The sequence below is a fragment of the Sminthopsis crassicaudata genome, chromosome 3 (genome assembly GCF_048593235.1).
Source record: "Sminthopsis crassicaudata isolate SCR6 chromosome 3, ASM4859323v1, whole genome shotgun sequence".
NCBI classification, from domain to species: domain Eukaryota; kingdom Metazoa; phylum Chordata; class Mammalia; order Dasyuromorphia; family Dasyuridae; genus Sminthopsis; species Sminthopsis crassicaudata.
Window position 1 is genome coordinate 284775198 of NC_133619.1, and position 25768 is coordinate 284800965.

The window sequence follows — 25768 nt, forward strand, 5'->3', positions numbered from 1 at the left end:
AAAATAAACTTACTACAATAAAAAAAGGAAAAGGCTTAGACAGCCATGTCTCCCTTCCTTACCAGGCTATTTTCCTGACTATCCAAGACTTTGTCTTCAGTACTCTGCATTAGGTACCTTCATCTCTTCCTTTTACCCAAAAAATTTTCAGCTCCCTGATAAAGGTGTCTTCCTCTAATAGAATGCCAGCTCCTTGTCTTTATTTCTGCTTACTTTTGTATTCCCTGCATTTGATACATAATAAGTGCTTAATAAATAATTATTGATTTATTTTTTAAAAAATAAAATGAGTGGTCATTATTTTTAGTTGGCTAGCTTTATTTAACTTTATGTTCATTTTAATTAAAGGCATAGAGGTAATATTTTAAAAGTCTATGCTTTTCTCTTTGATCTTAGGAGATCAAACATCTAAGATAGAGAAATGAGAAGGGCCTATGCAAATAATAGCCTACTAATCATAAATGGAAAAATCACATAATAAAATAACAATTTACATAGCATTTGAATTTTATAGTCTAGCAATTAGGCCAAAAACAGATAAGAAGAAATTGTTTTATAAAGTTTTATATAGTATTATACATAAACATATTTCTATATAAATATATCTAAATATTCTATTACTAGCGAAGGTAGATTTTCATGACCATTGTGCTATCATCATGGTGGAAATTCTCCACTATAGTGCCTCAGGAATCTGTATATGGTCCTGTGCCATTCCACTTATTTTTATCAATGACTTGGAAGAAAAAGAAATAGACACATTAAATTTTCAAATAATATAAAAGATGGAAGGGATTGTTAGTTCTCTGAGGATGAAAGAATCAAGATCTAAAAAGATCTTGACAGGAGATAATGAGTTGAATATAATAAGATGAAATTGGATAAAGAAACATACTACATCCTACATTTGGATTCAAAAAAATAAATTTTACAAGTACATGATTGGCATGTGGCTGGACAACAGTTCATGTGAAAAAAATCTGGGAAATGGAGGTATAGCATTATACACATGTTCAACATGAATCAACAATGTGACAAGGCAGCCAAAAAAAGTATGTAATCTTTGGCTGAAATGATAGAGGCGCACTGTTCCAAACAAAGAAGATGATTGTACTGCTATGTTCCACAGTTGTCAGACAACATCTGAATATTCTGTTCAGTTCTTGGTTCCATATTTTTGAAAGGACATTGACAAACTGGAATGGGCACAAAGGGGGTGATCTAGATGGTGAAAGGACTAGAGATCATGTTACATGAGTTGAAGTGATGGGGAATATCTAGTTTAGAGAAGAGAAGATTTAAAAGGAATGTGTTAGCTAATCTTAGAAAAGTTCCATGTGAAGGAGGAACCCCCCTTTTTAATATGGCCTCAGAACACAGGAATAGTGATTGGAACCTGAAGAAAAGTAAATGTCATTTCGAAATAAGGAAAACCTCTTACCAATGAAAGTGATCTGGAATTGAAAAAGCTATCATGGGAGATAAGGAATTTTCCATCATTACATCAAGTTTGGAGATCCCCTTGTCAGAGGTGTCATAAAAACTAATTATAATTCAGATACAGGTTGCTAGATAACCTTTGAGAAGATTTCCAAGCCTGATATTCTCTGACTCTGTAATCTCCTAAAGAATTGTAGTAAATTATCATGAATGCTCAAAGGCACATATGGCAGTTCTATATGTAACTGGGACATAAAGAATACCAGCTTCTTAGGAAATGGGATAATGTTATTATTTAGATTAGATAATGTTCAAGAAAAAATGTTCATTGTAAAGGCAATGCTAATTGTTCTTTATACCTTTTCAATATCATAAAAGCCTTACACTCAAAGCCAACTGGTTTTCCTCAATTCTTGATCACTCCTAGATTTTCTTTCTCCCTGTACATCTTAACCATGAGGATATGGAGCCCTTTACGATGCTAGTACTAATTAGTGCCTGGTGTATCTCACCCAATATTTCAGGTAGGCCCTAAGCCCTGTCATCTTCTTGCTAGCTGGCTTGCTACCACATGCTGAAATTTTGCTTTGTACTAGAGTACAAAGAAAGAAAAAAACAATCCCTGCTCTCAAGGAATGTACAGTCTAATGGGGAGGAAAATATGCAAACAGCTACAGTTATCCCTTCCATATCACAGGGATTAAAAGTGCCTTTCACAATCTCCAGAATCTGAAAAATCCACATAAAAATTTTTGACCCTCTTTCCTTGCTAGAGAAATCCACTTTTATTCTTTTCTCTTTTATAGGGTGTTTACAGTATCTTAGTGTAAATTTGGGTTAAGTATTTGGTCACAGGCTCTGCAGCATCTACTAACCTTCATATGGCATCTGAAGCTTCCACAAAACTCCCCAAAAATTTCTATTTAATTTCTGTGGCAACCCACAATATATCAAAAGCACAATAAGGAAAGTCTCTATATGGCATATGGTATATATAAACAAAATATATGGAGAATGCATTGAAAATAATCAAGAGTGAAAAGATACTAGGATCAAAGAAGACACTGAAAGGTATCTTGGAGGAGGTAGGACTTGAGCTGAAACTTCAGATAGAGATGCGAAGGGGGAGAGTTCCAAGCATGAGGAACTGTAGATGAAAATGCTTGTATTGAAAGATGGAGTCCTTTTTGAATCAGTCAGTAAATATTTATTTGTAAACACCTATTATGTGCCAGGCACTATGTGCTAAGTGCCTAGAATTACAAAAACAGGTAAAATCTAGTTCCTACCCTGAAAAATAAAACAAACAATTAGGTACAAGCAAGATATGTGCATGATAAATAGAAAAATATTAGGAACAAGGAGACCCGATTAGCTACTATGTACAAGATACTGGGTTAGGCATTGGACATACTAAGAAAATAAGATATGGTCCAAACGTCTAGGAGCTTATAATATGAGTGGAGGTAGGAGAGAGAGAGGAGAAAGAGAATATGTATTTTTGTGTCAGGTACTGTGCTAAGTGCTTTATACATTATCTCATTTGATCTTCACAACAACCTTTCAACACTGTAGGTGCTCTATTATCCCCATTATTCTGTAAAGGAAACTGAGGCAAACAGAAATCCAGTGACCCAAGACCACACAGGTAATAAGTGTCTGAGACTGGACTTGAATTCATATCTTCTTGATGCCAGTCCCAGGATTCTATCCACCCTATCCCTTTTCCCCTCCTTCTCACATGGACTATAAGTTTCTAAAGGACCAAGAATCTCATCTTGGATTTCTCATGCCCTTTAGCCCATCAATAAATACAAGAATACATCAAAAATCTGTGATTTGTCATCACTGCACAATTTCTGACATAGGATCTCTCTCCCCTGTTTAGATCCTCAGAAGGTTTCTAAGACTCATAGAGGTTAAGTGAGTTGAGAGTCACAGAGCTAACAAGTGCCAGGAATATGATTTGAATCCTAGCCTATCTGAATTCAAATCTTCATATTAGGATATATAACCTTGATAACATAATAATTATTAATTAATTAATTAATTTAATTTATTTAATTAATGAATAAGCAAAAGACTGTCATTTGTCTCAGCAAAATAGTGATAGACGTAAAATCCCGTTTTTGTTTTATTTGTCCTGTGACCATACTCTTCAATGTTAAAAAAAAAATAGCCAGCAAAGTTCTAATCTGTGAAATCTATTGCTTTAACTTCTTAAATTTACTTTGGATTATATAGATATCTGTTGAATAAAATATTGTTCTTATAACTAGCCCCAGTCCATGTGCATCTTATATGAATTGAAGTTTTTTTTTAATTTTAAGTCTATTAATTTATTTAATCATTTATGTATGTTTGCTTTCTATTCTACCTTATCCCCAACAATAATTTCTAATGACTAAACTTGCCTTGTATTTAATACCTTAGCTATTTTAGGCATTATTTTCTTAATATTCCATGGTCTGATATAGTACATATTTATTTAAATCCTATCCTCAAGCATTTTTCAAAGCAATTTGGATTGAAAGAAATATAAATTTGCTTTCTTTTCATTTAAAGTACTTAACAAGGGGCGGAATTGGTGGAATAGAGCACCAACCCTGAAGTCAGGAGGACCTGAGTTCAAGTCTGACCTCAGATGCTTAAAACTTCACTTGACCGTAATTGCTTCAGCAAATAAATAAATAAATAAAATTAAATTTTAAAAAATTGGGTATAGAATGGAGAAATAAAAATTGATAAGGATTGCTAGTCCCTTTTGTGTCTACCATTTATACATTGTGTTACTCAATAATAGGATATTTATTCCTTAACTACCTTAGCTAGTTCTGGAGTTAAGAAGACATGAATTCAATCTGATCTCAGTTGCTTACTTATTGACTCTGAGCTAGTCACTTAGCTGCTCCAGTTTCTTCAACTGCAAAAAATAAAATAAAAAATAAAAGCGGAACAGGTGTCTTTACAGCTGCTCTGCTGTTTTTGTTCATGGTCTAGAGTTGGTTTTCTTTAGGGACCCTGAGAACTTTCTTTCTCAACATGACAGAAATCTATGGACCAAATCTGAAATGGTCTGTGCCTCTTAGGAGAACTCAATACCAGTTAGTGTAACCCTGTGGTATTACATAAAATGCTTAAAGATATTAGAATTGCTTTGAAAAAAAATAGGTAAAAGATCCTGGCAACCTTGAAACTTCCTCCAGTGTTGTTTTTCAGCATAGAATTTAATGAGCTTATAAGTCACTACTAAATGTATTTTATATGCCTACTTATTAGAGGTGGGGAAAAGATTATTTGTATGCTGTAGTAGCCAAGTTAGATCTCCCAGCCATCGCCTTATTCACCCCCATCACAATGTGAAATGGAGAAACCTGAGAATCTTCCATTATATTTTAAACCTTGATTTTATTCTATTGATGATATTAAGCACTGACAATAATACACAAACTTTGGAAAATTATTAAAGAAGGTCAGCTGATTGAGCTTAAAGGACAAAAGACATTATATTTCTCAATTATTTTTACACTGCATTATGATAATAAATAGGAAAAAAATTAACCTGATCCCTTATCTTACTTTCATGAAAGATTTGGAATTTTCAGGGCTTTTTTTTATATGGTATTAATTGGCATAATATTTTATGGAAAATCAAAGAAGTGAGGGTATAAACTACTCATGTAAACATTGTTGAGAAGGGGAATTTTTTTGTTTGTTTGTTTTGGCTTTAGTTTGATAAAAAATGAGTCTCAAAGGCCATATGCAGTAAGTGGATATTAAAACTCTGGGGTTATAAATGATTGCTGTAGTATTCTCAGACTTCCAAGCCCAAAAGATTTTACCAAAAGGGCAAAGTTATTTTAATTGCTCTTCATTATATATGATGAGAGAATAGTCATTTTTCTCCTCTTCCTCCCAGGTGGCCATTGATGAGCGCATCAGGCAGTTGCATGAAGCCCACAGGGACTTTGGCCCCACATCCCAGCACTTCCTTTCCAGTAAGTCATTTTTAGCTTTCATTTCTTAACTTGTTCATTGCATCTTAAGAGATAAGAATTAAGAGCTGTATTATAGTCATCTGTGCCAACCACAGTGGAACAACAAATCATATTGAAATATAACTTGGTGGAGAAGCTCAGAACATTAGAAGGGGAAGACCAATTAGGTCATCTTGTTCATTTTGCTGCTAATGCATAATTACCTCCTTTAATATAATCTCTACTCTTTTTTTTAAGTTCTTATTCTTGCTTCAAATGATTCACTCCATAAGATTACAAAGGATTTAGTTTAGTGCATGCTTAGAGGGAAAAAAAAAAGATATGCTTATGCATACATATACATACATTTACAAACACCCACTTATACGTGTAAATACATGTATATTTTTGTGTTTACATTTATATATGTACATATATATATATATACACACATATATATATAATTATAGTTACATAAATCTACAAGTCTCTATGTACAAGTGCTCTCTGCCTTATATTTATGACCAGAACCTGTAATGTTGCCCTTCTCTAATTTTATTCTTCTCCCATTATCATCTGAATTTATAATTTTTTCTAGTACTTTTTTCTTGCATCCTATCACAAGTTAAAAAGAAATTATTTCATGCAAAGAAAATCGTCCTAACAGATTTTTGGCAAACCCATGATTTTTGTTTCTGATTGCATAGCCCAAAAAGCTTCTGTGGGGTGGAAACTATAAATTTTAGAGGTTGGAGGTTAGAGTTATAGTTAAATAGCCAATGAAACACAGTAGAGTATGAGACTTGGAGTCAGAAAGGCTGGAATTTAAGTTCTGCTCTCAGTTATTAGCTTTGTGACTAAGGGTCAATTATTTAGCCTCTCTTAGCTTGAGGCAGCTCTTTAAGATTTTTATCTACTAAGATATAGACTGTTTACCATCTATAATCATGTAGGGAATTCATGGAGGTCTCTGATATATTGACTTAGGTTATAGGTTAAATAGAAGATTGTTCAATATCCTTTAATTGTTCATGACCAGTCCTACCAATAATGTGTCCAACTACATGTTGGTATCCAACTACAAATATTCATTTATATATGAAATAGTGAAGAAAAAACAGAGGAAAACAACGGATTCTCTGAATGAGCTTATGGAATTTGCATCAAATTGTAAGTAAATCCCAATAGGACCAATTCCAAGAAACTATATTTATTATTTATATTTCTGACATTTATTAATTGTCAAGCATTACTTGAAATAGACCATTGCCCAGAACTTTCTTTGGAAAAAAATGACCTATATTTCTTCATCCAGGATGTCTGGGATGTCAAGGCACACTCCGTGGTAGATGGAACAAAATTTCAGAAAGTTATTATAGAGATGTAGTCTAGTCTGTGTCAAGGACACTTCTACCCCTGATGAAGATATCATCATAGGGCTTAATCAGTGTTCAGGATCAGCCCTACATCAGAAGCTTGACCCCTGGCCAATGGGCAAATAAGAGTAGCCATGGTACACTAGATTACCAAAAAGGGGGAAGATATAATACCCTAAATGTGTCTCCTAACCTAATTCTCAAGGATCAGCAATTAGGAAAATTTCACAAAAGAATGCTTAGAATAAGAAAAATTATCTGAAATAAGGCAGTGTACCCCAACCTCCTTAAATTCACATGCATCTGAACATGCCAAAATCTGCTCACATCTTGGAGATCAAAGATTCACCAAAGTTTCTGTGTAGGAAGTTTTAGTGATGGTCACTATGAAATAGTATGGAGGAATAGCATATTTGTTCCTTTTTTAAAATTTAAGGGTTTGGGATTTTGTTTTTAGTACTTTTGATATTTATTTGTGCTTTTCATTTCTCTGGAATAGTCTGTTTAAAACTTCCTTTCTTAGTAGATAGAGTCCTGACCCTGAATTCAGGAGGACTTCAGTTCAAATCTGACCTCACACACTTAATACTTTCTAGCTGTGATTCTGAGCATGTCACTTAACCCCCAATTGCCTCAAAAGAAAAAAATTTCCTTTCTTTTCTCAGACCTCTCAGATAATTTCTTTCCCCTATCTTCTCTCTATAAGGCTAACCCTTCCACACAAACAAAAGAGGTATAACCCTCTAGAGTTTTCTATTGATTTTTTAAATACCCAATTTCCCCCATCCTTAAAAATCCTCTAAACCTTAACAATTCCTGAATTTATATATTTTTCTCCCTTTTCAGTCAAACTCCTAGAGAGGGAAGGATAGGTCTATTTTGGAGTGCTCAAGTCTTTGCAATATGACTTCCAAAATATTCTATCGTTCAAAAGAAACTGTCCAAAATTATAATCTATGTTGGTCTTTTTTAAATCTTTATCCTTATTGAGCTCTCCCTAGCACACTTTTGACCACATCTTCCTTCTGCATAACTTACTCTTTAACTTTTCCATTTATTTTCTCTCTTGGTTCTTCAACCTTTTCAGAAAAGTCCTCGGTTTCTTTTACTGGTTCTTTATCAATAACAATGGTATGCCCAGAAGCTCTGTCTTAAGCTCTCTCTACATTCTCCTGTTCAGTGACAGCTCTCTTGGGTTTATTTCTATGTAAATGAATCCCAACTGTCTATCCCACCCTAGAGTTACCTATCTAACTCTTGAGTTTGACATTCCATATTTATCTCAAACTTACCAAGTCCAAACAATAAATCATTATTACTCCCCCCCAAAAAAAAACTTTCTTCCAAACTTTTCTGTTTGTCAAGACACCAAGATCTTTCCAATTACTCAGTGTTATGCATGACTTTCACTTTCTTTCACCTGATATATCCAATCAGTCTAATCTAGTCAGTTCTACTGCCAGAACATCCCTTGGGTCTAGTACTTTCTCTCTATTCACACACCCTTATTCAGGTGCTCATCACATCTTACCTGGACTTTTATTTTTTTATTTATTTAATTTTTTTCCCTCAGTTGTATTTAAAACTATTCTGGACTTTCGCAACAGCCTGTTTCAAGTTTCCCAGACTCAATACTCTTCCTACTCTAATCCAACCTATATACAACTGCCAAAGTGATTTTGCTAAAAGAAACAATTTGGACCATCTAATTCCCTTACCCTGTGAGCTCTAGTGATGCCTTATTACTCTTAGGATCAAATGTGAAATGTTTTCTTTTACTTTTAAACTCTCAATATTTTTGCCCCAACCTGTGTTTCTAGTCTTATTATGCATTTCTTCTCCTCCTCCTCTTCTTTCTATTTTCCTCTTCCTTCTCTCTCTCTGTTCATCTGTCTTTCTCTGTCTGTGTCTGTTTGTCTCTATCTCTGTTTCTCTCAAGTACCTTACATGCAATTTCTCATGCATATTATATCTCTTTTTTTCTATGCCTTTGCATAGAAATTTACCCTATCTTTAAGGCCTTAGAATTCACTCCCTCTTCACCTTTTCCTGTTGTCATCCCTTGTTTCCTTTAAAACTGTGATAAAACCCTGTTATTGTTGGGATTTTTTAGTTTAATTTTTATTTTATTCTGGACTCAAACAATAAAAAAGATTATTTCCATAGACATTGAACACAAAATAAGATTCTCTATGAAATTGTGAATCTCCATTTCATGCCTCTTGTTATTTAGAAATATATAATGAATTCTACACATTACTTTCAAGATTGCCTTATGGACAATTCAACTTATGGAACCTTTCCTGATCCCTTCTAGTTTTTAGTGGTTTCCCCACAAAAAGAAAACCCTATATAGTTTATATTTACTTATTTGTATGTGTCATTTCCTTTGATAAAATGTAAGTTCCTTGAAGACAAGGAGATTTTTTTTTGCCTGTGAATTTCCAATATCTAGCAGAATATATGGCAGGTAATGATGAATTAATAAGTACTATAGGTAGATAGCACAATGGATAGAGTATAGACCCTGGAGTCAGGAGGACCTGAGTTCAAATCTGCCCTCACACTAGTTGTGTGACTTCAGGCAGGTCACTTAACTACAACTGCCCCATATAAACAAATAAATAAATAAAGCAATAAATGTTTGTTGATTGACTGATCAACTGATTTCCATAGGGTAAAAACATATAATCATTCTGCTTCTCAACCCCTTTTTCTCCTGCATGTTACCTCTGAAACCTCTTGAATATGAAAATATTAAAGTAAGTATGTGTTTTATCCTACTCAGGATGACAAAAATATGTATTATTTTATATTTCACATATACCCATCTAGTATAATGTTCTGCATGTGCTTAATAAATAGTGGGAAGAGGGCTGGCCTTAGCTGAATTCTAACAGGATACTTCTTCAAGTTCAAGCTCAACATGCCCGGAAGAGAACTTGTTATATTTCCCCTTAATCTATTCCTTATTCCGACTTTATTATTTCTGGCAATGGCATTACCATTCTTCCTGTTATCCATGCAAAAAAAAAACTTGGTTTCATTTATTCTTCCTCTTTCTGCTTCTCTACTAGGCAACTAGTTTAAAATTTCTATAGAGTCTACCTAACTACTGCTTACCTGGATTATTACAACAGAATCTAGTCTCCCCACCTCTAATTTCCTTCTGCTCCAACATTTTCTCAAGATTTCAGGTTTCCTTCATAAACACTGATTTGTTTGCATCTCTTCTCTGCTCAAAACTCTTTGATAGCACCCTATCTACCAGATAAAGCACAAACTCCAATCATATAAGCACTCCCCCACACTATTCCACTCAATGTTTTTAACTTACTGCCAGATTCCCTCACTTTCTGTCACTTGTATACATCTAGTACTTATCTATCTCTGGATTTTTAAAATTCAGTTTTATTTTATTTTCAGTTCTGAATTTTCTTCTTCCTACTTTCCTTCTATCCACTGAGACGACAAAGAAAACAAAACCCATTACACACATGGAGACGCAAGTAAACCAGACCCTGCTTATCCATGTCAAAAAAAAAAAAAAAAAACCAGACAAACAAAAACCTTTAGTCTATATTCTGAGTCCATCACTTTTCTCTCTGGTAATGGACAGGATATTTCATCATGAGTCTTCTGAAATTGTGGTTTCCTACCTCTGAGTCCTTACTCACATTGCATTCTAACTGTAGAATTTTTCCTCATACCTCCTCTATAGTATTTGCACATCTTGAATCACATCCATCATCTAAAACAGTTGGAATCAAAGACTTCACTGATCATCTCAATAAGAATCATCTTCTTTGGATCTTGTTAACACTCAATGCTTTTCATGTAGCTGGCATTCAATAGATGGCAATTGAATAAATAAATCAGAGAAAAACAAACATCTTTTCAGAACATACAACAGCTTTTTTCTCCCAATATCTCATAAGATATTTAATAACTTCTAGCATTCTCCAAAGCAGAATTTCTCACAATGGAAAATTTGCTATGTTTTATGGATCCTCAGATTAAGGGGTGACACTATAGATTAAATAGAATAAGCAATAAGATCATTTATTTGGATTTGAACCTAGAAAGATGAGTGGGAATAGACAAAAATGAAATTTTTCTCTGGCCTCTATAAGTTTATATTCTAGATGCAACATGTATATATAAAAAGCAAAATAAGATTAGATGATTTAATGAGTATGAATAACTTGGGAGGAGGGGACTCAAAGAAAGCTTTGTTTAGGAGATGACACCTGAGCTTCAACTTTAAAGAATCCAGAAATTCTGAGTAGCAAAAGTAAGGAGGAAATGCTTTGTAGGCACGCAGGACAGCCTATGAATTAAAATTGGATAAGAAATATTAAGTTTGGCAGTTTCTTAAGGAAGAGGAAGACCTGAGTATTTGTTGGCAGCAAAATCAAAGAAGTCAGTGAATAAGGAAATTTTGAATATGAAAGAAAGATGGAAGTATGAAAGGGCTTTAGGGGAGAAGACAAACTTAGATAAAGAGGACTAATGGTACAAGTAGAAGATGCTGCCTTGCCATGGAAAATGACTGTAATTTTTTTGTTAAACACAAGAACTGAGGAGCAAATGGAGGGAAGTGGTCTGAGACATTCTATAGCAGGAAAGAATAGGGAGCTTGTAGCAGGTAACCTTTGTTTTATCTAGTAAGATAAATGAGTTCTTCTGGTGAAAGAGAGGGGCTAATGAACAGCTTTAGGTACCCAAAGAAAGAGAAGGATGAGGTTACCCACTAAAAGAATTGTTAGAGTCAGATAGCACTGATAAGCTATGTGTCATTTGATATCACAAATCTGCAGTTGAACCAGTCAGCAAGGCCGTATGACTTTCTCCAGCTTTCTTCAGCATGCTAATAAAAAAAGAGGATCATGGGTAAAACAGAGTTTGGGGTGGTAAGTTTCGTGACACTATGACTTTGGATCAAAGAATGGCTAAATATATGGTGAAGTCTGTGAAGGGAGGAAAATGGAATTACATTGGGATTGATGGCATGAGGACAGACAGTATGGAGAGAGTAGATGTAATGGGGAAAACTATAAATCAGTGGCTGTCTTTGTTGGAAAAGAGTGGTGTCCAGGACCATGTGAAGGCTGGCCCCAAATGCAAGATTCAGATCTGGAAAGACTGATTCCATAAGGTAAACAGTGATTTTAAGCCCCTTTTATTAAATATAAACAAACACTGAGTAACAATATATAAATATTCAGCAAGCATATACAGGTGCAGCTCTTCAAGCTGCCCTTGGGAGTAAATCCAAGTCAATAACAGCACCCTGTGTTAGAATCAACAAATTCAAATTCAAAGAATCACCCCTTCTTCTTGAGACTGATTTTTAAGATTCCCCCCAAAGTGACCCTTAGTGCATTCAACCTAATCATGTTCTAAATTCCCATGACCAAAGAATACACATGTGATTAAATCATTAATGACATTCAACATAACCAGGCCCCTCAAGGCCTGAAGCCTAAGCAGAACAAATAATGTCTAAGCCTCTAAGGTATTTCATTATCTCAGTCCTGTCATTGCCACTCTAGGACCATAACTGTGTATTATGCTCAGGAATGATTGTCTCAGATCACCATTCTAAACTAAGAAATAAACCACCCAAGAAGAACATTACATCAAGCTTACTCTAATAAAAAAAAAAAAAATTACAACCACCTTTCCAAACCCAAAACATCCATGCAATGATGTTATCAGATCAAAAATGATGATCACCAGTCAAAAAGATCACATTGGAGCCTGCGGGCAATTAAAAATTCACCAAGATGGCAGCAAGCAGGAACTGAAAGCTGGCCAACAGAATCAGAAGTGTTCAAAGGAAGTGCCTGCCATGTAATAATTGCAAAAATATATTTGGATAACTAAAGAGTTTAATGAAGCTAAAGAGATTATAAGCAGCTTGCTGCAATCTGCCCCTCAGCCTATGATAACATCTTCCCTCTGCTTGCTCTGGTTTTGATTTCCTCTTCCAGAATCCCTTGGCTATCTCTCTGTCATGAAGACAGCCACTTCTAGGTGAGTGAAATCAAAACTTTTAACCAATGCTCTCCAAGTTTTTCCAAGATGCCATTTACCACCCTCTGACTTTTACTTTTGGACTGGGCAGAAAAGTTAACTAGGCAAACCTTTCTCCTATTTAATCAGTCAAGGACTCACAATAGCATGAGCTGAACTTGATAAAGACCCATCAGTGGGTGAATTGTTTTTTGTTTTGTTTTGGTTTTTGGTTTTTTCCCTGAAACCATCCCCTTCATCATTTCTTATAATACTATAGTATTGCATCACATTTATAGACCATACCTTGTTCAACCATTCTCCAACTGAAGGACATCCTCTCAATTTCCTTTGCCACCAAAAAAAAAAAACAAACAAAAAAAAACAAACAAACAAAAAAAAAACCCTGCTACATTTTTGTACATATTGAGTCCTTTTCCTCTTTCTTTGATCTGTGTGATACAGATGTAACAGCAGTATTTGGGGGTCAAAGGGTATAGCAGAATTCTAATTTGTTTTTGAGAATGATTGGACTAGTTCATAATTTTACCAACAGGACATTAGTGTATTTATTTCTCCACAAACTCTTAAGGATTTGTCATCTACCTTTTCTGTCACCTTAGCTATTTTAGTGAAGGATTGTATCTCACAGTTCATATATATATATAAATTATCAGAAATAAGATCTTTATCAAAGTAATTTGCTGCAAAGATTTTCTTTACCCACGTTTCTGCTTTTTTTTTTCATTTTAGATGCCTTGAAATTGTTTATACAAAAACTTTTAAAGTTTATATGATCAAAATTATCCATTTTTTTCTCCCGTGAACTTTTTGATCTCTTGTTTGGTAATAAAATTTTCTGCTATTCAAAGATATGACAGGTTATTCTTCTTTTTGTTGCTAATGTGTTTATATTGAATGTATCTTGGTATTTGGTGTGAAATATTGATCTATACCTAGCTTTTGCTAATTTCCAGTATTCCCAACAGTTTTTGTGAAATAGTAGGTTCTTTTCCCAAAAGTAGGGATCTTTGGACTTATCAAACATTAGTTAATATGCTTATTTGCATATATATATATACATATATTCATTTAATCTATTCATTGATCAATCTACCTATTACTTACCCAGTTGTAGCACAGTTTGATATTTATCATTGCTATACCCCTTTCCTTATCTTTTTTCAATGAGTCAATTAAAATTTTAATCTTTTTTCCCTTAGATTTACTTTTTTTTTGTTCTTAGCTTTGTAAGATGATTCTTCATTATCTTGCTGTGTCTCTAAATAAATAAATTGACTTAGGTAATGTCATGTTATAATACTGACTCAACCTACCCATAAACAATTAATATTTCTCCATTTATTTAGATCTGTCTTTATATGAAAAGTGCTTTATAATTGTGTTCATAGAACCCTTGGATTTATCTTGGCAGGTAGACTCCCAAGTGTTTTATCATGTCTGGACTTATTTTAAATAGAATTTTTCTTTCTATATCTTCCTTCTGGATGTTGTTAGTGATATGCAGAAATGCTAATGATTTGTGTGGGTTTATTTTATATTTTACAATTTTACTGAAGTTAATTGTTTCAATTAGTTTTTCAGTTGGCTCTCCAGGGTTCTTTAGGTAAACCATCACATCATTTGCAAAAAGAGGTAGTTTTGTTTCCTTCTCGTCTATTGCTTATTTTTGCAATTTCTTTTTTCTTGTCTTATTGCTACAACTAGCATTTCTAGGATGATAGTACAGATAATAGTTATCTTTGCTTCACTAATAATATTATTGGAGAGGTTTCTAGCTTTTCCCTAGTATGAATAATGCTTGTTCTTCATTTTAAGAAAATCACCACTTACTCATGTGCTTTCTGGCATTTTTAATAGAGATGAACATTGTAGTTTGTCAAAAAATTTGTCTAAATCTACTGAAATAATTATGTGATTTGGGATGTTTTTGTTCTTCATATAGTTAATTTTGCTTATAGTTTTTCTAATATTGAACCAGTCTTGACTTTTTAAGATAAATCTAGCTTGGTCATATCATATGATCTTTGTGATATATTACTATAATATTCTTGCTAGTTACTTTGGCCTGAAAAATTATTCACTATCAAAATTTGGTCTGGTGCATTTTCTAAATTGTTCTGGAGAAAGTAAATATATTGGGTCATCTGAGAAAAAATACCATCTCTCACTTAGACATTCTGCTTTTTACCTCCCTAAATCAACAGTAGTCTGAGCTATTTGTAAGATAAGTACTGAGGAGAGTCCAAATCCTCACAGGGAGACATCTAATGTCAGAGGTAACAGTTCTCACTGAGGGTGCTGGCATTAGTGGGCCCGAGTTAAGAATATTTCTAGGTCCTTTCTAACCTGTTAAAGTCTATGTCAGTAGAAATCTTAGCACTGTCTTCTGCTTTTTAATTATGAGGAATGATTTGGGCAACTATATGGGTTTCCAGTGAGTAAACTGGAATGATGAAACAATAGCCTAAACTAAAATCCCACTCCACAAACTCAACAAATTTATCTCCTCTAGACACTATAGACCTATATGATAGGAAAACACACTTTAAACCATCCTCTCAAAACAGCAATCTTTTTTTTCCATTTTGTTATTCCTCTTGTATCCCACTAAGTGTATCCCACTTTGTGGCCTCTTCTATTTGGATATTCAGAAGTAATGGATGGCTGGAAAAAAAGTGGGAGAAGGTAATGATATAGCAAAAGTATAAGGTCAGAATTCAAGAGAAGTAACTCTTTAAAAAGCTAATAGTTAATTTCCTATATAAGGCCCTTGATTTTTTCTAGGGAACCTGTCCCTAACTACTCCACATTCCCTTACTTATACTGATCTCAGGACCACACAACTTTTATGTTATTTAGCAGCTTTTCTGTAGCATTCCCCCAGAATTTGCTGGTAATCCAACTGTTCTCATTCTCACCCGGGACAAAAGCTTTGTTTGATCACCTTAGCTTCAAAACCATCCCACTTCTATCCTTTATATAAGAACAACTATTTTAATTGAGTGTGTTATTATATTACATAGGCCAGACTACGGAGAGCTGAGTTCCAACTCTCATATTTCTGTGAATTATTTGCTTTGAATATCATTTTAGAGCCCACCTCTAAACCATTGTACAATACCTCTAGCAGGGTAACATGAAAGGCTGAGCTCTATTATTTACAGGTACTTTTAGAGATAAATAGATTCCTTTAAATAAATCTAGTATCTTAGCCCCAGAAAAAAAGCATCTTCTGAAAAGATATTTCAGAAGCAGCTAACTCTGTGCTTTGTGCATAATAGACATAACCATTTGAATGAATGAATGAATATAAATGACTAGGTAGACTAGGATTTTGGGTAGATTTGATGGTAGGAGAGGGAGGTTTCTTTCTTACATTGCAGAAAATGGTAATGCACACTGAAGCTTAAGCTTTAAATGATATCTTGCACAAAGTAGATGCTCAGTGAATATTTGTTAAATTAATTAATATACTCTTATTTTTGGTGCTTAGATACAACTGCTTATGATGTTCGTGATGACATAATGCTTTTAAAATTCTGTTCTAGCACTTAACCTTGTGGCCTCTCTTGCAGTACTGCATTTTTACCAGCTTCCTAGGTACCATCTAAAGAAGAATTTCCATTTTACTATTTGTTCTAAATTTTAAAACCATTAATTTAATTGAGTGACCTTCTTGTTCTCATATTATGAGAAACAGTAAAAGAGCAGACTGATCAGGTTTCACTTACATATAATCTTAACTGCCTTAATCAAACCCCCATTTAATTCTTTTTCTTTCTAGCCAAAGGAAGTTCAACATTTGTAGTTTCTCTTTGACTCATATGACCATTTTATTCTTCAGAAGTGCCAAAACTTCACCTCTTGTATACACTTAGCAAAGGAAAAGCAGAATAAAAACTTTGTTTCAGTAATTATCACTGACATTTTGCTTAACAGCATATTTTTGCCCTTATTACCACTGCCATCAAGGGATGAATTTGAAACATGTGCTGACAATAACTTATGTTGTAAGATCTACCTAATGAAAAAAAAAATCATGGTGGAATCTGTGTTATATTCTGTCATATCATTTTAGGTTCCAATGACCTGGTGATTCTAGCAACATGCTTTTGTCACAGCATGAATAAAGGTAGATAGTAAGAGGTTGGGGAGCAGAGAATATCAAGGGTATAAGAAATGAGCAACATACTGCAAGCTTCTTACAGGCACATTTAAGTCTCTCATTATCATTGTCATTAAGGAAATACTTTGCATAATTCACCTTAAACCAGTTCTCTCTTCTTCAGCCAGCCAATAAGCAATTGTTTTGTGAATGCCTACTTTTCCATATTCTTAATAAATTAATCATTGTTATGATATATAATCCACATCATCCGAAGGCCACTCCCAGGCTGATGCTGGTCCTAAAAAGATAAAGGGAGTGGAGCTTTTGCAGTTCATGTCACTTTGACAAATATAAATCCCTTTAACCATACCACCACCACCCCAGGAAAAAAGGTCCAAGGAGATTAGCAGCACTTATATCTCTGCTTTTAGATTATATGCCATTTGAGGGAAATTCTAACTCTAAATACTATATTTTATGCCTATCAGAAAATGAAGGTTTTTGTGAGTTTGGCCCAGCATGATTTATTGTCATTTGTCCCAGAAAACAAAGCTTTGTACAATAAAAATGGTGGTTCTGCATCCCTCTGGTCAAAATCATTATTTTCTGTTTGGATGTTTTCCATTTTCATAGCAGAACCCATTTGGAATTGCAAAAGATTTTTTGGTGAGTACTTTAAGATAAGAACAAAATGTATTTTATTTTACACAAAGTAACATAAACTGCATGTTTAAAGATTATGTTTCTGGATATTTTTCTATAATTCTGGATATCACAACAGAGAAAAATAATCTTGATTTCCAGTCTGGTGTAAGAACCATTCTTTTGTGTCTACTCAAACTATTCTTAGCAATTTCATTTGTTTTCTTTTTAATAATGAGTATAGTGAAATTATTCAGTGTGTGGAAGTCATCCTTACTGGAACAACTCTAACAATATGAGTAACAGGATTCTGGGGTACCTTGCTGTGTCTGTTGTTTCCCTGCATGGTTAGGTGTGTAACAATAGTTAAAATTCAACAAGGATCTCTGGGAAGCTTATAGTCTTGTGTGTCTATGAGTTAAACAAATGGACTGGGCAAAGACAAAAGTCAGCTGAGATCACTGAGGGAATTGCCTGTAATAAAAGATTGTATAGTGAATACCTGATCAGACTGTAAACATAGAGGGTCAGAAATGGAGGTGGTTGAACATTGTGTAAGCCCTTTTCCCAAGTATGTTCTAGAAGATAATACTCCTTTCAGCTTTCTCCCACTGCTTTTCACTTCCCCTCTCATCCCTTCCTCTTTCTCTCCTCTTCCCCCCCTCCTTCTCCCTCTCCTTTCTCTCCTACCTTCTGGAAAAGACAACATGCAAACAATTATGTAAAGCAAGACATATAGAGATAAATTGAAGATAATCAACAGACAGAAAGCCCTGACATCAAGGCAAAAACATGAAACTCAAGATGTACTACCCTCCTAAGTCTTCCCTTGTATAACCTGAATGTGAAGCTATGGTTAAGCATGCTATCCAGGTAGAGAATTTTACAGCATATGGAAATGTTTCCTTATTTTTTTTTACTTAAAAATATTCATTTTAAAAATTCTGAGCTTAAATACAAAACAAAATTCTGAAATAAAATATAAAAAGAATACTTTAATAAACAATAGAACACAAAAAAGATCTGTATGAAAATGAACATTATTTCCTTCTTTAAAAAGAATATTAAAAATTCAATTTTACTTTTAAAACTGCCTTCTCTTCTTTCTGAACTTCTCACATTTTAAAATAAGTCACAATGGTACTTTTTTGTCATAACTATTGTTAATTTCCAGATTTTCCTTCAAAGGGAGAGAAGAAAAACATTTGTAATAAGCAAAATGAATCCACATCATATCCATAGAGTAACTATGTCAAAAAACACATAACTCTGAATTTTGTGTTCACTATCTCTCTATTAGGATGCTTTATCATCAGTTCTCTGAAGACTTGGTTGATTGTCATAGAAATAGCCAGAGTTATTAAATCTTTAAAATTAACTTTCTTTATGATATTGCTATCCATTGAAAAGTGCCATCTACATCCAGAAAGAGAACTATGGAGATTGAATGAGAATGAAAGGATAGTATTTTCACTTTTTTTGTTGTTTCTTTTATTCTTTTTGTTGGTTTTTTTCCTATTGGTCTGATTTTCTTGCACAATATGAAAAATATAGAAATATGTTTAAAAGAATTGTCCATATTTGACCTAAAAAACCCAAACCAATATTGCTATCCGTCTATGAATTGTTTTTCTGGTTCTAGTTATTTCACTCTGTATCAGTTCATATTATCAGGATTCTCTGAAATAATCTCTCTTGTCAATTTTATTAAACCTATATTCCACATCATACAGAGTTACTCCCCAATTCTCTAAAGAGCAAGCTAAGACAGCATCTTAGTTTCAAGTTATTAGTTTTTGTTTGTTTGTTTTCCACTTTCAGTCTCTGTCTCAGAATCAGAAAATTTTGCTTATGACTATACTCTTCTCATTATCATTGCCCCTCTTTAACTCCTGAAGAGTTTAATATATTTTACACCAAACACTGTGTTTGTGTTTGTGTGTATTCAACTTTCCTTTGTCCTTTTTTATATGATAATTTCAAGAAATCATAAATGAAAACTGCCCAAATTTAGTAGAACCAGATATCAAAGGAAAAATAGAATCTATAATGACCTGCTAGAATGAACCCCCAAAAGAAAAAAAAATTAAACACAAACATAGAAGTCTAAAGAAACCTAGAAAAGTAAATGTATTTGGGCAATAGGAAAGAACTATATATTTCCAATAGGAAGAAGAAATAATGTCTTTTCAGAACCTTTGTCTTCAGATATTGAGGAAGTTGTGTGTGTGTGTGCCTGTGTGTCTATGTGTTTGTGTGTGTCTGTGTCCATAATGACAGGGAGAGGGAGAGAGAGAGAGAAAGAGAGAGAGAGACAGAGAGAGAGACAGAGAGAGAGACAGAGAGAGAGAGACAGAGAGAGAGAGACAGAGAGAGAGAGAGAGAGAGAGAGACAGAGAGAGAGAGAGACAGAGACAGAGACAGAGAGAGAGAGAGAGAGACAGAGAGAGAGAGAGACAGAGAGAGAGAGAGACAGAGAGAGAGAGACAGAGAGAGAGAGAGAGAGAGAGAGAGAGAGAGAGAGAGAGAGAGAGAGAGAGGGAGGGAGGGAGGAATGGATGAGAGATTTTGGGATAGGGGTGTATAGGTTCTATTCTGAGCATTTGAGAAAGGTAAAATGAAGAAAAAACACTAGAAAAGAGGAATATGGGAGTAGAGCTTGTAATTTTTCAACTGGAGTCCATGACAAAAAAAGTATAAAAACATGGAAGAATTACAGTTCTTTGATTCTTGAACTGTTATTTGTTGGGGAAGAGTAATGTTTGCAATGGTTTGTTTTCTTTTTTTAAATATTTTGTATTTATAAATATTTTAAAATATTTAGTAACCTTGAATTTTATCTATGACATTCCTAGGACTTTTATTCCTGAGATTCCTTTTATGAGGTAATTAGAAGAATCTTTCTAAATTTACTTTGGTATCTTTACTTCTTATTTTTAATATATAGCTCCACTAGATTTAGATATTTTTGACTTATGATTTCCTGAAATATAATGACCAGATTTTTTCAGTCAAAGTTTTTAGGGAACCAAGTGATTCATGAATCATCTTTTCTTGATCTATTTTCCAGGTCAATTGTTTGTTTATGAAAACAGATGTCATATTTTTTAAAATTTTTTCAACCATTTAATTTTGTCCATTATTTCTCATGGATTTTTCTATTTAGGTTATTCTAGCTTTCAAGGAATTTACTTGAGTATGTTTTATTATTTTCTCATGTAAACTACTTAATTTCCTTCAAAGTCTTTCTCCAGAGCTTTTATCTTTTGACTAAGTTCCTCTAGTTATCCATGTAGTCTTTATGGACATTTTTTCCTTTGAGTTTCTTCTTATATGTGTTAAGGTTGACTCACTCTCTTTCTTAGAGAGTTCTATTCTTATAATAACTTTTGATATAGAATAAGTTTTTCTTAGATTTATTTCTCTCTCCAGCTTCAGTTCATGAATTGGTGCTTTCTGCCATAGCCAGCTTTTCCCTCTGTTGTACTTTGGGAGGTAATCTTCCTTCATGGTCTCTCTTCATGTCTGCTGGGTTTTTGAACTGTCTTGCATTGGCCCTCACTTCTTGAGCTTAGACCACACCACCACCACCATTACCATTTTTGACATTTTAAGCACTGGATCTTTAGGGGCTTCTCTAAAATCTTAACGCATTCAGGTCCTCAAAACTCCTGGACCTGAGATGTCCCAGTCTGAGCATAGAATCATCTCACTGCAACTGCTCTTTGGCATTTCCATAGTCCTCACTCTAGGACTTTCTCAAGAGAGAAAAATAAAGTAAGCAAGGATAAATAGCAGAACCTACAGATGCAGTTGAGAGTCCATTATCTCCAGATTTACCTTCCTGGATTCCAAAAGCAAAGCTGAAGTTTTGTGGTTCCCCAGGATCTTAAACTTATTTACCAATGGATCTTTGATAAGATTACCAAATAAGAGTAAGAAGCAAGATTTCAGGAGCAGAATCAGAATGCCTTCTTTATCCTGCTATTATATTGCATAATATGGAATGAATAAACTATTTCTCATTTATATATATATATATATATATGTATATATATATATATATATATATGTGTGTGTGTGTGTGTGTGTACACACAGATGTATGTATTTATGTTTATGTATATCCACAAACATAAAAATATATACTCATATACATGCATATATCTATTATCCTATTTATTTTATAAGAAAAGGGAATAAGTATATATTAAGCACCTACTATTATCAAGTACTGTGCTATTTCATATATATTATATCATTTGATCCTCAAAACAACCCTGTGAAGTAGGTGCTATTTTCGTCCTCATTTTGCAGGTTGCAGACATTGAATCAGAAAGACATTAAGTGACTTTTTATAGAATCACATAGTTGGCAAGTGTTTGAGGCAAGATTTGACCTCGTCTTCCTGGTTCCCAGCACTCTATTCTCCTGAGATATCTCACAAGAAATGTCTTAAGTATATGTGAAACAAATAAATGTTAGAGAATATTAGTAGTGAGGAAGAATAAAGGAACAAGCAATTGTTAAGTACTTATTATGTCAGATACTGTCCTAAGTATTTTACAGACTAACTCCTTTCATCCTCAAAATAAACCTAAGAGGTAAGTACTCTTTGTTTTCCCCATTTTACAGTTGAGGAAACTAAAGGACATGTTAAATGTCTTGCCTAGTATTACACAGGGAGTAAATGCCTGAGGCTACATTTGAACTCAGATCTTGTAGACTTCAGACCTAGTGTACTATCTGTTCCACCACTTAATGTGCAATGAATACAACAAATAGATATTAGTAAGAAAAATTGAGGGATAATTTGACTTGGAAATCTGCAGGGACAAATAATAAAACAAAGAACAAAAAAAAAAAAAAAAAGGGGGGGGAGACAAGAAGCAAAAGATAGCAGAAAATAAAAACAAAAGGAATTTGTTTTGAACAATGCCAGAGCTACCAAAGCAATACTTTGTGAAATTTGTCATCAACATGGGAGAAAGATTCAGATTGTGATAACTAGCAAAGACAGACCAATCAGGACAGCTAAGTATATTGGAAGACTGCAGGAGAGACAATTTTGTCATATACTTAGGAATTTTACAGCAAGGGCCTTCTTTCCTTCATGAACTTGATAGATTCTAACTCTCCAGAGGTTTAAGTAGATAGAACTTAGAAACCAAATGTTAATAATGAAAAAAAGACACACAGACCAGGGTAGGTATGAACACCTCATTGGCAGTATAAAGATAACGATTTAATATACTTCGATTCATTGACCATTTGATAGTCCTTTTATAGACACATATAAGAATGGACTAGCTCAATAAATTGTCTAGTCAACTGCATCTCATAGTTTAAACAGTAGATATTCTTCATCTCCTTGATTTTTTCTAATGTGGATCAAGAGGGCAACCTTTTGAGTGGTAAGGTTCTCTTTAAGGAAGTCTTTCAAAATTATGGGGCTTGATGCTATCAGAAACATATCCTTTGCATACAGGGGTATCTGGAAAATGTCACCATCAATAGGTAATGCCTCTTGCATTTGTGTTATTGAGGAAGGGTATTGAAGACGTTAATAGAATGAGAAAGTGGCTATCAATAGTAATTTAATATTTGCAAAACCCTTTATATGTATATATATATATATATATATATATATATATATATATATATATATATATATATATATATATATATTAACTCACTTGATCAAAACCCTATCAAGTGTTATTTTCCCCATTTCCACAGCTAAGGAAACTAAAGTACAGACAGACAAAACATAGGAGGAATATTATGGCATTTAACAGTAATTTCCACTGGTTATTTTAAAAAATTGATTAATGTTCATGTTTTATCCCATAATAATCACCTCTCTTTCTGCCATGTCTTTCTCCATAATCAAAATGAGCCATCCTTCATAATAAAGAAAAATAGTCAAGCAAAAATATCTAGTACTATTATCACATCTAGCAGTGAATACAATAATCTGCCCTAATTATCCCTTGCCTTTCTGCCAAGAAAAGGGAGATATATTTCATTATCTGTTTTCCTGGATCATAATTAGTTTTCAGTTTACCAGAGTTTATCCTCTTTTTATTGAGTTTTTCATTTATGTTGTCTTAATCATTGTGTAATTTTTTTCTTTTAGTGTTATTTATTTTTCTCTATATAAGCTCAAGTAAATCTCTTCATGTAAAAGATCTGAATTTGGACTCAAATTACAACTTACTACCTTCAAGACTTGGAGCAAATGATTTACTTTTCTGGGCCTCAGTTCTCTCATGTGTTTCTCAGATGGATAAGGTGATTTCTGAGGTCTTTTCCAGGTCTGAATCTATGATCCTTTCATACCATGCATACTTTCCATCTTAGAAAGTTGCCACACCTGTCACTACCTGAACTCCAATCCCTCTGTAAGATGCCAGTTTCAGTTTCTTTAGAAATTTCTCTAGTACCTGGTACAATGTACATGGTGAGTGTTCATCAGATCTTAACTGAATATATGTGTGTGTGTGTGTGTGTGTGTGTGTGCATGTATATATGTATATATATTTTTTAAAAGCTCCCTCAAGAAACCCTCTAAGCCCTCACTCAATCCAGACCCAATTCTTGATAGCCAAATTTGACACAAGATACCCCAAAGAAATTGTCAAGCAAGAAGAAGCTGGAACTAGATAAGATGTTTTCTCTTATACAGTTATCATGCAAGTAATGGTGTGTGATCTCTTGACTTCAGATATTAAATATTAATTGGATGCTAAAAGGTACTACCATATTCCATGGCATCCTATTTACCATGTGATTTAGTTTGAGTTAAGTGTTTGTATGTCTGACCAAATATATATATATATAGTATTAGTGGTGAGGAATTCTAGTAGTTAGCCATAAAGATCTCATAGCTATTGCATATGTCAAAGACCTCATTTATAACTCGTGTGACCTTCTCTGGAACATTTCCCAATTTTCTATGCTTTTGAAATCTTTATGAATAATCCACCCATCTTCAAAAAGTTTAATAAGTGGTCTTAAAGTTTTTATTCAACCTTTTCTTTTGATATATGAAATAGATGTAAAAGTGCTGTCTTTATTTCAATTTAATAGTTTTGAAAAGTATTCAAATGTAATGTGGCCTCTCAGTTAAATTACAGAAGCCCTATCCTTGCAATAGTCACTTTATGCATTACACTAAGAGGAAATTAGAAACCTCACAGATAGCAATTTCAATGAAATACACATGTTGATTTTTTTCTAGTTCTTTCTCATTGCCTATCATTGTATTTCAACTCCAGGTCTTATTAAACAACATAAAATTTTAATTATTATAGTTTGCTCTTTACTTTAACTTCCTAAGGCATAAAATAAACATAAGAGATTCACATAAAATAAAATTTTAAAAAAATGATAAAGGCACAATCAGTTTAAAAAATAGATAAATAAAATCAAGAAAAAACTGGCCAGAAAGCAAAAAACGTATTTCTTCTTTAGCCAATTTACCTATATTTCCTTTCTTTTGCCACCAGAGGTTTCATGTCGTCTAGAAACTAGTTTCTTTACAATTCCTTACTTAGGTCCCTGACTAAAGTCCCCATCACTTTGGGTGAATTGTATTCTCAAAAATTATTAATGACTTTATATCAAAATCCAGTGATTTTTTTCTCCATCTCCAATCTCTATGATCTCTCTGTTATATAGTATAATATCAATCAATCTCCTTATATTAGCATTCATGTCATTTTCTTCTTTCTCCTTCATTTTCTTACCTTCCTCCATTACCCGTTCTTGCTTCTATCTTAATAAATAATCTTCTAAATTAGTCCATGATTTTATCCACATAAGTCTCTTTAGACTGCTATCCTCTTTCCCTTCCTTGTTGGAATAGTTTTGTTTATATCTTGAAAATTTCATTTTTTAGATTCTTATCCCTTAGGGGTCACTTTCCACTAATGGACTCTATACCACCGTTTCCTCAGCTCCTTTTGAAATATATTCTCATGAAATTTAACATGCTTTTCAGACTAACCAATTTTCTTCATTTCTATCACTAATTCTAAAATGAAAACATTACTCTTCTATGATACTCATTGTTTCTATTTTAGCAGCCAGTTCTTCTTTGTTGGTTAAAAACAGGTTCAGAATAATACTACTGGGTTCCACCACACTTTTAGTGCCACAATTTAATTCCTGAATTTCCTC

General features: G+C 33.6%; 1 protein-coding gene across 1 annotated transcript in view; it reads left to right on the top strand.

Moving 5' to 3' along the window:
- DMD (dystrophin) overlaps positions 1-25768 on the top strand; it is a 2117885-nt gene that overhangs the window by 1855751 nt on the left and 236366 nt on the right. The window contains 1 exon segment of the mRNA XM_074300855.1: positions 5360-5438. Within this exon segment, the coding sequence (XP_074156956.1) occupies positions 5360-5438 (79 nt within the window).